Source organism: Caloenas nicobarica, chromosome 15 (assembly GCF_036013445.1).
Source record: "Caloenas nicobarica isolate bCalNic1 chromosome 15, bCalNic1.hap1, whole genome shotgun sequence".
In the NCBI taxonomy this organism is placed as follows: Eukaryota; Metazoa; Chordata; class Aves; order Columbiformes; family Columbidae; genus Caloenas; species Caloenas nicobarica.
The window spans coordinates 13,706,329-13,722,878 of record NC_088259.1 but is presented as its reverse complement, the minus strand read 5'-3'; the positions used below and the strand labels follow the sequence as shown (position 1 = coordinate 13,722,878).

At 37.3% G+C, this 16,550-nt stretch overlaps 1 protein-coding gene across 1 annotated transcript; it reads left to right on the top strand.

Annotated features, from left to right (window-relative positions):
- Positions 1–1,317: 1,317 nt before the first annotated feature.
- SPO11 (SPO11 initiator of meiotic double strand breaks) lies at positions 1,318–14,963 on the top strand. The gene is made up of 13 exons (XM_065645865.1): positions 1,318–1,409; positions 3,911–4,024; positions 6,703–6,791; positions 7,339–7,405; positions 7,616–7,724; positions 8,357–8,443; positions 9,622–9,658; positions 9,881–9,990; positions 10,774–10,873; positions 12,194–12,231; positions 13,755–13,831; positions 14,027–14,138; positions 14,844–14,963. The coding sequence occupies exons 1-13, from the start codon at positions 1,318–1,320 to the stop codon at positions 14,961–14,963; spliced, it is 1,152 nt and encodes a 383-aa protein (XP_065501937.1).
- Positions 14,964–16,550: the final 1,587 nt, after the last annotated feature.

Genomic DNA, 16,550 nt, shown 5'->3' with positions numbered 1-16,550 from the left:
TTAAGATATTTATCTCCTAAGCAACTGCTAACACTCCCAGAATGACCACTATCGGGCAGTCAACTACGATGGCGTAGTTAGGAGTTGAAAATACATTTTGGGATATCGTAACTGCAGAGGTAAGAGCAGTTTAAATTCCTAGGATTTGGGGTTTTTTCGCCATCGAGCTGCCAGTGAAGGAGCCCTGATCTCTGCACTCAAAACCCACTGAAGAAACCAAGCGTGTGGTTCTGCTCTGGGAGCACCCGGGGCTGTTTGGGCAATGACGAGGACCTGGCCACACACTGGTGCGTTCTCCTGGCCTTCACAAGGTCTCCCAGAAGCACCGCATTTTCCTTTTAAAAATACAAAAAAACTAAACTTTCTGAAGTGAGAGGACCATTTTGAAGTGATGCCCTCTGGCTGAGGATGCCACGTGAATCATAAAAGTCTTGGTTCAGCCATAAGCCTTACAAAATTCAGCATTTTTTTTCTTATTGGCTTCCTTGGAAGCTGGTGATTCATGACTCTTAGAACTGGGGGTTTATTGTTTGTTCAGAACACAGGTTTTTAACAGCGTACTGAGAAAGATTTGAAAACATATACGAAGTTTATTCTAAAACAACTCAATGCTGAAGGCAAATTCTTAAAATAGTCTTAAATATTTAATCTCCATAGAATTCGAATGCCATTTTGGGGAAGGAAGCTGATTTTTCAACACTTGGAGTTGCACTGGAGCTTTCAGCTTTTTTTTAGTTTCATCCAGCTGCTGAGAACAGCCAGGAAAAGACATTTGATATTGAAGGAAGAAAACAATCGCTGGTCATTCAGAAAGGATGAGCCATTTTGGCCACTTTGGCTGGATTTATGCCAGTGACCTCGAGTTCTGGGTGCTGCGAAGTTTGTGCTTGAACACCTGCTCACGCACAGCAGCTCCAGAGGCAGTTTGGAGGCTCAGTCAGGAAGGGCGGGAGAAGGTCCCTGTGAGGTGGGGTGGGCGGGACCACCTCCTGTCTGTTAGCAGGAGCGGGAAAAGCCCATTGGTCAGTCAGGAAGAGCAGGAAAAGCCCATTGGTCAGTCAGGAAGAGCAGGAAAAGCCCATTGGTCAGTCAGGAAGAGCGGGAAAAGCCTTCGGTCAGTCAGTCAGTAAGGGGAGGAAAATCTTGACTTTGTTTTCCACGGAACTTTTCTGCTTTTTCTCTCTGGCTCTGTGGTTTGACCTTGGATAATGAGTTTTAAGTCCAGCACATGGAATAGCCTTTTCTAATTTCTTTGGTAATCTCTTTTGAATGCCTTTGTCCCTTCCAGAGAAGCTGGATTGGCCTGCGCCAGCCTTTATGGAGGAGCACAGCGCGTGTTCAGTGCCAGCTGGGGGCAAGACCAGCTTCAGGGAAACAAGCCCTTCTGGTCATGAGAGCCATGTCCCTAGGTAAAAGATGTGAAAAATAGCACCCATACTCTATTCCTGTGGTAATACTAAAGTAGGTAGTGCACCGTTTCACCTAATGGGCTTGCACAAAGGTGAAAAACATACTCACCTACAAAAACACAGGGGAGAAGGGGCTCTCACACTGCAACCGGCATCTCTGCTCCCTCAGATCTCTCCAAAAGTCTGTAGGTACAGATGGAAATACAGAAAACCACAACAAAAAAAACTATTTCACTAACAAAAAACCTCATCATTTTTTAAAGACTCTTTCTGCGCACAGTATATCAGCCTCAGGCTAGAATAGAGTAAGAGCATATTAAAAGTATTTCAAAAGGAGAGTTTTTAGTGTTTGAGGCAGGGTAGAGGAACTGCATGGCTTTAGCTTTAGTGTTGGTTTATTACATTGCAGATTTTTATTTGTAACTGTTTCTCTTGTCTATTAATATTGTTTGCTTGCTAAAGGTGTTACAATATTAATCTTTTATGCCATTAATGTTGAAGATCATTTTTTGTGCCATACAGAAAAAAGTATCTGCTTGTGCTGCAACATGTTAGAAATGATCAGGCAAATCCTGTGAGATACACAATGCCGACCCCTTCTCTGCTCAGATTTCGCTGTTAAATTAAACCAGAGTGAATTTTAAGTAGGCACACTTGGCCAGTATTACATGTTTGCTTATTAAAATTCAGTTAATCTCTGCAAAAGGAGACAGAATATCAGCAGGGGGTACACAGGGAATTGCTGTCCTCTGCCTCCTATTTTGCCAAATTTACAACTTCTGTTGGCCAATAAATCAGGAAATTGGGATTGGAACAGAAACCCAGACTTCCAAATTCTGCAGCAAACTTTGAAGGACATCTGAAATAGCAAGACAGTTACTGTGGACAGAACCAAATGAATAAGTAAAATATTTATGAGTATCAGAGCAATGACATGGTTTAGATTTCCTGTCTATATGTCTATTCTTTCCTCGATCTACCCATACATATTTTTATTGTCTTCAACACTCTAAATTTTGTTGTGCTGGAGGTACGCACCATAGTCAGCTTTGCTTATCTATTTCATCATTTGCTGCATTACACATTTAGCTCACTAGTCAACCATTTCCTCTGTACTTAACAGAATCTCGATTTTGGATATGGCAATGAGATGTAGGATTTTAATTAGGAGGAAGAGACTAGGAGTCTGGAATTTAGGGAATCTTAGACTTGTTTATGAAACTATTATGCAGTGGAAAATGAATTTACATATTGGCTGCGTGACCAGGCCTTCCTGTATTATCAACATTTCAAATGCTTCACTGTTCCACCTTTGGAAAGCCATTGGCCTCTCCATGTCCAGGTTTATTCACCTGAAACACAGAAAAGAAATTCTTGCATTGTGTTTGTTGAATGGTTTGATATTATTGGACAAAAATGATAGTGATGCTAGGAGAGTTTTTTATACAGATACTATTACAAGTAATGTTTTAAAATAAAAGGTTAATACTTTCCAGAAATTGCTTTCAAAAAATGATAATCTAGTTTCAGCAGAATGAGGAGCTGAGCTACAAAATGGAAGAAAGATATTCAACAGATAGAAGAGAGCTTTAATGACACTTCATTATTGTTTAAGGAGACTCATAGTTTGGCTTTAAAAATAATTCTTGCTGATTTTGTAACAGTGGGATAATTAATTTTGTGTGGTATGCACTGGTATTCACTTATTTTTTCTTAGTATATTACTTAATGACAAAATTGGACTTCGCTGATAAAACTTTGAGCTAGAATAAGCTTTGTCTATTCTTTTAATTCCTACCTAAACTTATGATGGTATATAGTACACTTGTAATTTTAAGGACAGCTGAAATGTTGGAGTCAGATTGCTTATGAAAATAAAACGCATTTGTTATAACACTCAAGCCAGCCCACAGTTTCGCTGTAAGGGATCTGCTGCAAGGTTACTTTGTCTTTTTAGGTGAAAGATACAGATTTTATTCTTTTCACAGTGCATCTGTTGAGACTAAGCCTTCATATAATTAAAACCCTTAACAGCTTTTCAGGGCAGCAGATCAAAAGATAACGTACAATGGTACAACAGGAAGTATTTGTACTCTTGAACATTTTTTAAATTTACAGCATTTAAAAACAACTTAGCCCAGATCATAGCCAAAGCCAATATTACATCATTTATAGTAAAACATTAATCATTAGTCACAAACCAGCCAGTTGGTCTAAAAGTTCAGCTGGTGAAAAATTTGATGGTTTCAGGACTGAATAGAAATGCAGTTTTAATTGTGTCCTCAGTCATGCATCTGGAATGGAAAGTGAAAGATTTTAGGGAAACCGAACAAAACAAAATTAAAAAACAAAAGAGTTCCTCCACATTTTTGAAACAAATATGTCCTTTAAGCAGTTTTGGATTACATGATTTTTGTAGGAGTGGGGATAGATAATCAAAACTCAAAGTAGAACTAGATTTTATCATATGAACTGTATCATTTTTCATTTGTTTGTTTCAGTTCTGAAGTTCTTGAAGCAATAGAAAATGTTATCGAAGATGTACTTAAAAGCTTGGCCCAAAAAAAAGCACCTGTTCTCACACTAGCTAACAGATCAGATTGGAGAAATATAGAGTAAGTATTATATATTTTGAAGTCCTTCCTTTCAGTAATATATAAATGCCATGAATATAAATTTGATTATGTAAGTTCCAGAAAAGTTAATGTTACATAATTCTGTGTTAGAAACAATAAATAATTTGACTTCTAATAAAGTAATGGACAAATAAAAAGTAATGCTTGGTAACCACTCTGCATGAACAGGCATCATGTATTAATTAACAGCAGATCGTAACATAAAGGGGAATAATGTAACACTGCTGTAATAAAGGTTAGAAAGGAAAGTTCCTATAAATAACCATTTTCTGGAAGCAGTAGAAACCAGATATGATAAGTTGTGTTAGAGTGAAAATATCTGGTTTAGCCTGGAAACAATTAATAGTCATTTCATCCTCCAATGCCTTTATTGTGCTTCCTCTTTTCTTTTCCTCTGCTTTTCCCCATGGTATCTTATTTCTTAAAATGATAGATAAACATCCTTTTGTTCTTCAGAGAAGATGCATCTCACTTCTTCCTGTTGTATTTCTTGCCACCATGTTGTGTTCAAAGTTCATTACCAGCCAAATAAAGCAAACCAAGTTTCTAAGATGTTATCTAAATTTCAGATCTTATGCCAGCTTATCTAGACAGGATCAGAGAAAAAGCAACCTGTCTGCCTTTGTAGCACAATTTGTCATTTGTAGAAGTTGCTTGTGCAACAATATTATTCCAAGGAGTTCATTTAAACTGAAAATACCTGGAAATGGGAGATTAATTGCTTTCTATAATACAGAAGCAAAAGGATAATGGAAAACACAAATCTATTTCTTGCCTTGTAGTAGCTCTGGACGTCAGTGCATTAAAGGATATTTAGATTGATCAGATTGCAGAAGTGCTTGTAAGTGGACAACCATTTGAGGCTGAGAAAGCATAGCAAACCTTCCATGCCTAACACTTTGGGGGAATACTCATTTAATGAGAACAATAAATTTCTGTCAATCAAAAAACCTGAGGGGCCTGCAGGTAATCAGTTAACTGAAAGGCTTGTTCGTTCCAGGGAATGTAATGGCTTGCGTCTTGATAGTCTGACAAAAATGTTTCACTCATGTGTCTGTAAAATTAAAATACTGTAACAAAGTTTTGCAATTTTTGGCAATCTTTGGGGAAATGGCTTTCCAGGCTAAAAAAAGAAATGTGAGATCTTATTTGCCATCAAAGCACATAGGGGGAAAATGTTCAAATTAAAAGAAGTTAACGTCACAGTATGTTAAAAATAAGACTCATCAATCACATTTTAAAAAGCTGAACTATAATTTATGGTGGAGAAATGTAATCTCAGGTATGCATTTCTGTTGAATAGTGATCTATATCCCACTTTAATACAGCAGTTTAAGAGGATGAAAACAAAAATAAATAGACAAAAAAAGAATGCCAGAATATAATATGAATGGAAGAAAATATAGTCGGGGGGCATTTTTTTTTCTTTAGGCAGCCTTTTCATACTTAATCTACACAGCTGGAATCTGCTGGGCAAGAACTAGCAGAATGAGAGAATGATTTCATGTTTGAAATGTTCCTTGTAAACATTTGTAGATGCCCAGAAAGGTATTTACTTGAGCATGATGTCAATCAGCGAGAATTCCAGGCCTAAAGCACTACCATCAGTTTCCATTGTCCAGATGCATCTTTCCAGAAAAAAAAAAATCCTATTAGAGAAAGAAGATTTTATACAAAACTACTCTGCTGTTTTTAACCTGGGGGGAGCAATGCAGCAAAGTTTTGATCACTGTTTTCCTCCCGTGCAGTTCCAGCATAGGGAACCTGCAAGTGAAACGCACAAATATCTTTTAAGTGTTGCAGCACAAAGGCAGGACAGTTCCTTCAAAGCTGGCAGGCAGATGCTACACTGTGCTGCTTGTTCTCGCTGTCACTTCACATACGTGCACCCTGGTGTGTTCTGCCACCCAAAGGATTCATGGAGCAAAAGCTTCGACAAAGAAATTTAGAAACGTTATGTGGTTTTAGATAAATTTATGGCCATTTTACCACTAATACTTTACAAATCCCTGAAATGAAAAAGAATGCTTTAAAGACAGCACTGTCATATCATAAGGCACTGAAGTAATTTCAAGTAACATAATGAAGTGTCATTAAGAAAACAACTGATTCTTTTGGTGAAATGTGCTCCTTCAGACACGAAATGGTGAAACACAAAATGGTGGAGCTCATATAGATTAAACAATTGTTTAGAGAATAGGATGGAGCACATTTTTGTTTCCAAAAGTTAATAATGGAGTATAACTGAGTTATTCCGATAACACTTTAAGGGCATAAATCAGATAATATTGTTGTAATATGAAATAATAACACTCTTTAATACATTCTACATCAGAAAGTCACTGGTTTGGATGTGATTTGTATTCCAATAATGATTCACATTTTTTCTTGTGTTGGTTATCCCATTGTTTTCACGCTAAATAATAATCGCTGATATATTAACAGCTATAAACACATATAAAATATTTTTCTTGTCTTTACTTCTGTCTGGAAATATGTATTTTAGGCTTAAATTCAGTCTTGAAGTACCTTCTTGAGAAACTTTAATGCTTTGAAGTATATAGCAAAGGGGTCTGAGACTGAATTAACTTACAGACAACAATTTACATATAATCAATAATTTTACAGTTCGATTGTATTTGTTTGTAATGTATCAGATTTAAAGATTCTGTAGGTCTGCAGATGATACCACATTCTACTACAAGACAAATAAGAAGTGACTGCCCTAGCTCAGCACCAAGATTTGGTAAGTTTGAAAAGTACTGTTTTTTCTTGTATTTTAGTTCAAAACTTTATTTAAAAAATATTATGCACTGTGATTTAGAAGTGTATTGCTAATATAACCGGATATTATGACCAGCCCTTTAGCTTTTCTCTTCTCTATTAAATTATAGTGAGTGACAGTGAAATTAATACAGCATTCTTACAGTTTCTACCCTCTCTGAGTGACCTCAAAAGGTCTTAATGTAAAAACATCACCCTTCTTCAAAAAGCTAGCTAGAAAAGGAATCTTGGAATCAGGACAATATGCTAATTACATTTTCTAACTCAGTCATTTAATTTCTTGGCCTGGACAGCAGAGCACACATTTCCTCACTTAACTCCATCATATTTTTTGTAATTATGCGAATATTGAGTCTATTGATTAGTACAGTCTCTCTATTTTCACAGCACATTAAAATACGTTTCAAAGTTTTATTTTATGAGGTATGAATATGAGTCAATATAAAGACAAATGATTGTACATGCATTAATGAAAATGGATAAAATATTTTTTAAATGTCTCTTTTCAGCTCTGATGCTCAAAATATTATCCATGATCTACAAGATGGTGCAGAGCAATACTTATGCAACTAAAAGGTAAAATGCTACATTTCTGTAATTTCAGATAAAGTTGTATTTTAAGAATATTACTGTGAAAAACAGCCTGTAGGATGCAAACCTGGAGGATAATGGATTCCTCTATGTAAAATGCTTTAGGTTGATCGGATTATCCACGCCCTCTATAAAATTCTCACAAATCTGCAGCTGTTTCAGTATTATAATTACAAATATGTTTTGTCTTGATAGAGATATATATTATTCAGACACACTACTGTTTGGTAGCCAGAGTATTGTGGACAATATAATCGATGATATATCTTGCATGCTTCAGATACCTCGGAGAAGTCTACATATAGTAAGTGGTTTATTATGAATGTTTTTATCATTATTTCTAAATCATATAGATTGAACAGAAAGCTGAAGTAGGAAAAAAAAAAAGTTATCAGGTGGAAATACGTAGTTAAAATAAGAAGTGTCATTTGTGCAAATGAAACCTAATTCTGGTTTATCATAGCCCTCGAAAGTTTTCCTTCTTGAGAGAAAATTCATAAAGTTTGCTTGCTCCGAAGAGTGTGGGACAAACTGTCGGTTAAAATCACGGGGCCTTTTGTCGAGTGAAGGCATTGCTTAAACTCCAGAGTGCAAGGCACCTGTTAAGCAATTTGTACTCAAATGATTTGCAAACTTGGGGCTTAAATAAAAATTTAAAGTAAGTCAGAGATGTAACAACCTTTCAAATTTACTTGTTTCTCATGCCTTACAATAATTCCTTCATATCCATACATGCAGTTAACATAATTTATTTTAAGTATGTCTTTATATCCATGATGACAACAACATTGCTTAGTGTTTAAAAGGCTGATGGCAGTCAATAACTTCTTATTACTGGAATTATTTTCAGACGTTTCTTGTTTAGCTTGTGCAATACAGTAACATAACAGCATATGACTTCCAATTTATCGTATACAACTTACTATTTTTTTTCAGCTGTCTACAACTAAAGGTTTTGTTGCTGGTAATTTAAGTTACACTGAGGAAGATGGTACAAAAGTGAATTGTACCTGCAGTGCAACAGTATGTATTATAAAACAGTAATTCACAGCATCTACCTTCACATGATCTCCTGCATTTCTTGTAGCTCAGGTTACTGTAAACACTTGTTGCATAGACCTGTGCTTGTCTTCCTATGCCCAGCACTGTACAACCAAAGCTATATAATATCAGGCTGTTTGGTCTCAGGATTATCAGTTATACTGGAATTACCAACATTAAAATGACTTGTATTCTCAACTAATTTTATCAAAAGTGGCATTGAGCTAAAGAGAAGTTTATAACCATGGTTTCATAAGAGTCAAGAGCCAAAAGTGGTTTGAGGAGATGAGATTCAACTAATCTAGTCCTAAAAGATTTCCTATAGCAGTGCAGAATAGGAAGCAGGAACAGAATTCAGACTTGCTGGCTGTTGTCATGATTTCATGGAAAATGCATTCATTGTAACCCAAATTGGCAATTTCAAATTGGAAAGATAACCTTAGCTGCCTATACTCTGTTCTTCAGCAGAGCATAAAGACCCCTGTTATTAATGCTCTTCTACAGCTCTTTGTATTTTTATTTGTTGAGTTGTTCCTCCCTGGCACTGGAGGTGATTTAGTAGTCACAAGTAAAAACAGACCACACACTTCAGTATATACGTACTCTTTTGCCAAGTTCTTCCTCCGGTTCCTGTTTTCTCATCCATATGCTTGCCAGATTGAGCCAATCCTAATATGAGATGTAAAGTAAACATTACTATGTCTTAAAATTGTTGCTGCAAAATAGTTACAAAATCAGGTTATAGGTTAATAAAAGAAAGGATTTAATGGTCTTCAAAAAAGAATACTTAAATGTTTTAAGCCTGTATTAAATTTACACAAAGCTGACTTTTTTTTCTGACTAAAACAGAAAAAAAATTGATCAGGAAATTGTTATGTCTGTAATGTCCATACGATGAACAGTTGTCTGTGAGAGTGGCACAAATACGTTTGGAAAGCATCTTGTTGTAACAGGAGGACTCCTACACAACCATGCAATAGAGCAGGATATGAATGGTTCAATACACTTACAAAGAGGTGAAAATGTCAAGATTGATCTCGTCTATAGAAGATGAATGGTTGTTTCAGGATGTAATTGTGTCCTTCATTACCTAATGTTGTTATTTTAAAATATATCATTTTCTCTATTTAAAATGATTAATCTCATTTCTGTTGTTTTAGGCAGTCACTGTGCCATCTAATGTTCAAGGAATTAAAAGTATCCTTTGAGCAGGAACTCTCGTTGTAGACTGAAAAAATAAAGTAAAAACAAAGAATATTCCAAGTTAAACAATGTTCTGGTAATTTTTTCTTTGCTTGTTCACTCTGAAATTGAGTCATGAACACTGCTTTTGGCTCCAGAACAGGCATTTTAGAGCATTTAGTTTTAATTGATTGGTGTGATGGATCATTTTACATGCAGCTAGCCTTAACAGAAAAGATTTAATCTCACATGCCAAATTTATTTTAATTGTAGAAAAGGATGCAACTTTTCAGAGACTCCTGGATGCTGATTTCTGCACTAAATTGTCCCCATGTATAATGATTACGGTATGCATCTTATACTTCATATCATCTAGCTAAATGTAAGAATTTAAACGATACTTTAGCATTGTAGTGGTATTCAAACTTGGTCAAAAGACCATCATAAAATTAATATGAAACTTGTCTAACAACTTCTTTTTCCATTTTATTATCCTGGTAGAAGTAAAAAATATACATTCTAAAGACTTATTTCCTCCAAGCATCTCTTTATAGCTTGGTAGCTTACCAACTTCATGTGCTGCAAACCCAAATGAAACGGAATTGGTTGATTTTGGATTGTACTGAAAGAGCTATGGAGCGTGGAGAATTAATAGGAATGCGTAAATGGAATACGCATACCTACTCCTTCTGGGACTACTTTGGTCCACAATGAGGAAAAAACATATCCCCATACCTAAGAGAGAAGTGTTTATTCTGTGCAGCATGCTGTCCAATTGTAGTCAGTCAAAGCAAGAACTTGTTTTATATTGTTTCATTAGTGCCATAAATATTTTTGAGAAGAAAAGATGGCTTTTTTACACCAGCTTATACAGATGCCAGGGTACACCTATACATCAACTCACAGACCTCAGAAATTAACTCCTTAAATAGAGGAATGGACGATATGTCTGCAGTGCCTGTAATCCAGGACATCGGCCGTGCTGCTTCCCAGCCCATTCCAGCATACAGTTTCCCCTGCAAAATAGCATTTTTTTTGTTTGCCTGCTTTTAAAAGAAAGATGTAAACATGTATATAGCCAGATGTTGTTTTAATTAATTTATAACTCTGCGTTTATTTTCTTTCTTTAGGGAAGAGGCGTACCAGATCTTAATACCCGGCTTTTGGTCAGAAAGCTGTGGGATGCTTTTCAAATTCCTATTTTCACCCTTATGGATGCAGATCCACATGGTAAATATGTAGAGGTTCGGTGATATATATGGAAAGCAAAATTTATTTAGAATGTCTTTTCTCACTTTTGTGTGAAAGTATCAGAGCACAGAAATCCAACACAATCAGGAGGTTCCTGATTTATTCAGAATGTATCCAGGAGTATGGAAAGAGTTTAACTGAGACATCAGCACTGGCTTTACACCCTCATTGAATATACTCTTGCCCTCTGTGATGATTTGTTGTGCTTTGAGGTATTAATAATCTTACCATGTACCTAAAAAAGAATTTTTTTTTTTAAATTTAATTTGTAGCTCAGAATAGAGTCGGATTTTGAAAGCACCTATAGGCCTAAAAATGAGGATAAAGAAAATGGAATGTTATGATCCCTTGCATGATTCCACTGATTTTAATGGGAGTTAGCCACTTGACCACTTCCAAAAGCCTCAGGAGGTCCTAGCTGTATCTTTACACAGTTTAATACCATTGAAAGCGTTCCTCTATCAAGAACTCCAGCTGTTGGCTACACTCTTCCTTCTGTAAAATAAAAGGAAATAAGATACTTTTGTAAACGTTGCTCAGTTTGGTGTAAAGCAAAATTTTTAACTACGGTATGAACCTTAGGCTAGATAGACATGAAGAAAATAGTATGTTTGAGCAAAGTGACTCTTTAATTGATTTTAAAGGCGTTCACATACACTTACATTAATAATTCAGCACTCTAGTCAATAGTTTACACTACTGAAAGCTAGAAACTACAAGTCTGATGCCAGCAGGAATAAAGTTATTCCTAAAACAAGTCCATGACACTCTGGATGTGCTACTCTGTTACATCAGTGGCAGGCCTGAAATTTCCCTCATTTCATGAGGGATTCTGTGTATGTGAGTGTGCATGCCTTTGTTTGAATACAGAATTTGAATTTGCATACACAAAATGTAGAAAATCTCTTATGTATCTACACATATACCACCTGAAGTTAGGGAGATGACTAAAATGAGCAGCAGCTGCTCAAAGCAATAGTATTAAGAGATACAGATTACACAGGATAAAGAAAGACAATTTTTGTGATGTTGGACAATGTGTAAAAGAGCTGATTATCCATGGTTTTGAAAAGACTATGCAGAGATGGCATGAAACATTTAACTATATAATGGTGACATATTATGTTCAAATTCTGTTTATTTTGACATACTCTAAAAATACTTGTAAACCATAAAGAACCTCACTAATGATAAAGCCGTAACTGTTACGCCATGAAATTGAGTTCTTAGTGCAGTCTTCTTAAACATGTCCAGTGTGCAGATAAACAGACACTTGACACTTGGTATTCTGCAACCTAGGTGTGGAAATAATGTGCATCTACAAATATGGATCTGTGGTGAGTATCATTTTTCCACTTCAAATTGTTTCGTAGCCCAGCCTTGAAGCTGGCATGTATGAAATGTTGCAGCCTTTGTTAGAATGGTTACTGCCTTTGTAATTTTGTTTCAACACAAAGACACAATTTTTCGGCCTTATGTATCTGCAGAAACGGTTTCTTCCTGCAACAAAAAGAAACTGGATAACAACACCAGGTGTTTCATTTAACTATATTTCAGTTTTTCCCTGCTGCACAGGCAGTTTTCAGGAAATCCAAATAGAAAAGTGTTCTCCATTTTGCTTTGTTTCTGCCTTAGAAGAGAAGTGAAGGCTGGAGGGACCTTAGGAGGAGGAGGACGTAACTTGTGAGATGGGTGACTCTCCACAAAATCATGTTATGTTGGTAAAGATTTTGGTTTGGGGTGAGAATTCACTTATGGATACATGTGGTAGTGTGGAACATTACGGAAGAAGAGGCAGGGGGAACAAGAAGGTGTTAAAGTGCACTGCTAAAGGATGAGGTGTAGGAAGACAATATGAAAGCAGATTAAGGTGAAGGCAGAGGGCAGGAGCAGGTGGGTGAACTGTTCAGTAGAGCCATGGAGAAAGAATATCCAAAGCAAAAAATAAACAAACAAACTGACTTCAGAAAACTGTCAGACACCGATGATGTCAGAGTTTGAATATATGTCATAACATATGCCTCGGGGACATCCAGGGAGACAGAACTCCCAGGTTTTCAGGTAAGCTGTCACGCTTTCAGCTCTCCTACAAAAGCCTGTAAACTGACGGAACACTATCTTCCAGGATTAAATTAAATTGTCAGATTATTTTGAAAGTTTATTTTGTTCGATTACAGAGCAACAGGTGGATCAAATTAAACTAGAATATGTCAAGCTCATTACACACAATGGAAGTTTCCTTTATACAACATGTAATTTAACTGTGATACTTTGCTGTAGATTACAAAAATTTTCATGGATTCTAAAAGCAACCTGACAAAATCAAGTATTACAGCACCACCACTTCTGATTCAGAAAGTTGGAGTCACAAACCATGTGGAGCAGGAGGAGTAGTCTGAGAAGTATCATTTTTTGCTTTTTTGTTTTTATACTTTTCCCTAAGATATTTACTGTAGCCATGATACCGGACCAGATGAACCTTTGGGCTAGTTTTAGATGATGTGGATCTTTCCAGCAGAAATTATCTGAAATTTCCAGATCTGATTGTCATTGCTCCTCCTGGCGCCTTTTTTTTTAAAAAAAAATGCAATCAGACTCATATTGACTGTAAAAAAACCAAAACTATTCAGACTAGACAAGCCTAAACTGGACTAGTCTAGAATCTGTCTTAGTGAAGGAATGGTTTCCATCAAGGGGATATGGTAAGCTTCAGCTGCACTATTTTCTCTTGTACCATCTTGATAGTGAAAATACCTAACCATCTTTGTAATAAAAGCTGACCATGACCTCCAAATGCATGTATCTCAAATAATTTAAACTAAAAGTCACTGAATGTTATAGTTGACCTTTCTTATTTTAGTCAATGTCATTTGAGGCCCATCATCTCACCGTTCCATCCATAAAGTGGCTTGGTCTCCTTCCATCTGATCTTGAGAGGTTAGTTATTTCCCTGAAAGAAACAGAAGTGTTCTGTTTCATAGACAGGAAACCCAATCTGACTTAATTCACAAAAAGACAACTAACATTTAAATCCAATATTCTTTTCAAATATCATTTTGGCTTAATATAAAGAAATAAGAATGATTTTTTTTAAGTATATGAGAAAATTTAACAACTTTATTTTCTTCTCAGATTAAATATACACAAAGATGTCCTGATTCCATTTACAAAGCAAGATCAAAATAAGTTAGCCAGTATTCAAAAGAGACCTTACATTGCTTGTCAGCCACTGTGGAAAAGAGAAGTATGTATAAACCTATTGTTTCCTGTTTCTTACTCCCCACAGGACAAACCCTACCCTCTGCAACCCTGTTCCTCTTTATGAAGACAAATTCTTAGTAGAGCAGAACCAGAAAGGTTCTGCAGCCCCATTAGAAGGCAAGATTGAGGAAGCCCATGCCCACTGTCCCCCTGAGTCACTGGTCCTCAATGGCTCACATGCCAGACCTGGCAGCGTTTTAAGCTTTCCTGCCATTAGCCGTCCGATGATCATATGCTCTATGTGGGATTTTACTGCTTTCCTAAATATTACAGAATATATTGCATCTTTACAAGCAGGGGAATGCTTACAGCAGTTACTTACTCTGTTCCAGACCTCTTATCCCTCGTGTAGATTTTAAACCATGTATCTCAATTCAGGCATATATTGTGTGAAATGGTTAGAAAGGAAGAAAAGGTTTTGTGTACCTCCTCCTTCCTGTGCATACTCACCTGAGAAATTATTTGTGTTACTCTGAGGTATACACTAGAGAACATGTGAACATACGGTAAAATGAATCTCATCTCAGTGACAGGGATTTTGCAGCACCTTTTCCAGAAATACTAACTTTACAGTTCTACATGCACATCCAACAAGTGTAAATATTCTTTAAATAATTACCTAACCCTGGATCAGGCTGTTGCATCATCACACATTAATTTTTATTTTATTCTTTTTTTTCTTTTTAAGCTGGAAATTATGGCAGCATCTAAACTGAAGGCTGAAATTCAAGTTTTAACTTCTCTTTCATCAGATTACCTTTCTAGAGTCTATTTACCAAACAAACTGCAATTTGGTGGATGGATATGAATGCTTGTTTGCAAACAAAACGGTTTTCTTAATATTGATTTATTTTGTTAACCGCTCTTAGAAAAAATGCAGAGAGGCAGAGCAGTATGCTTCATGCGTGTCAGGTTTCTTTATCACTTTATCTAGACTATCATTAACTCTTTTTTTTGTTTTCAAACCATAGGAGTAATTACAATTATTTTAGAGAATACTGTTGCTTCCATTCTGTGGCTTCCGCACTGTAACAATGCCAGATGCAATGGTACATACATAAAAAGATAATGCGATATGTTCTTTCTGGCCAGAAAATGTTAAGTTGAAAAATGTATCAGGGAATTGCTTTGCTTTTTTTCTTAAAGCACAAGATGATGCTGTACCAACCTGTTTATTTTTGAAGAGAACAAAAGATTTGTTAACAATTTATCGCACATGCCTCCTGTAGGAAATTATTGTAAGTACAGCATTGTGACATTTTGTGTTCGCTGTGAATTCAGATTGAAAAGCCAGAGAGAGTTCTTGTTGCTGCTAGAAATGTCCCAGTAACCAAATTACTATTTGTCTTCCATGAACAAGCAAGCAGATGTTACTGATTAAGAATTTAATAAACAATCCTGTTAATGATGCACATCATAACAGAATCCCTTGTTCATCTTCTTTATTGGCTCTAAAACAGGAGCAGGAAACTGTGGTGATTAAAGTGTACAATGAATTTTATGTGAGGAAACCAAACTGACTGCATAGAAACTACTTCCAAAATTTATCTATGCAGTCGTCAGCATGGATCTTACAGATAATATTCACAGTAGACTTATCTAGTTTGGGTTTGTCTGTTTTCATTACTGTTCCACCAGTATGAAATTGAAAAGGAATTCAAATTCCTTTTTTCTTTACTGCACAGTAGCAGTGTTACTACCTGCTGGTAATTTCTAACACCCAGGTAACAATTGATCTAGATCCAGAGGAACACGGGGCTGTTCTCTCAGCAGGTGTGACAGCACCAGGACAGGCGTCACCTACTGCAGCCCGGTCACACCAGCACACAGCAACAGGCCTGGGCAGAGAACTTCCCTACATCTGGCCCAAGGGAGGCTTTGTTTTTCAGGAGTGAGCAGGTTCCTGAAATACTTGGAGCAGTTGACGCCATTTCAATTCAAGTAGGTGCAGTTTCCCCCGCTGCAATAGCTGCATTTAGTGCCACGGTAACACCCGAGGGGAGCTGAGCGTGCTTGGGACGTCCGATCACCCCAGCTCCCCCGAGGTCGGGAACCACCCCGGGACTTGCACTGTCCAGCGCTCAGACGCCGCCGCTCGGCTGAGCAGCAAAAAGAAAAAGTCGTTAATTCTTCTTCTCCTTCTTCAGCGGCAGCGCCCCGGGGATCCCCAGCGGCCCGAGGGCGCGGGCTGGGCTCCTCCCGCCCCGGAGACAGAGGGAAACCGGCCTCTGCCCGAACCTTCCGAACCACCCGGCCCCGCCCCGGCTCCCCGGCCCCGCCCCGGCTCCCCGGCCCCGCCCCGGCTCCCCGGCCCCGCCCCCCGCCCCTGGCCCCGCCCCCGCTGACCAGAGCGCAGGCGTGGTCCCCGGCCCCCGGCCGCGGCGCCTGCGCAGAA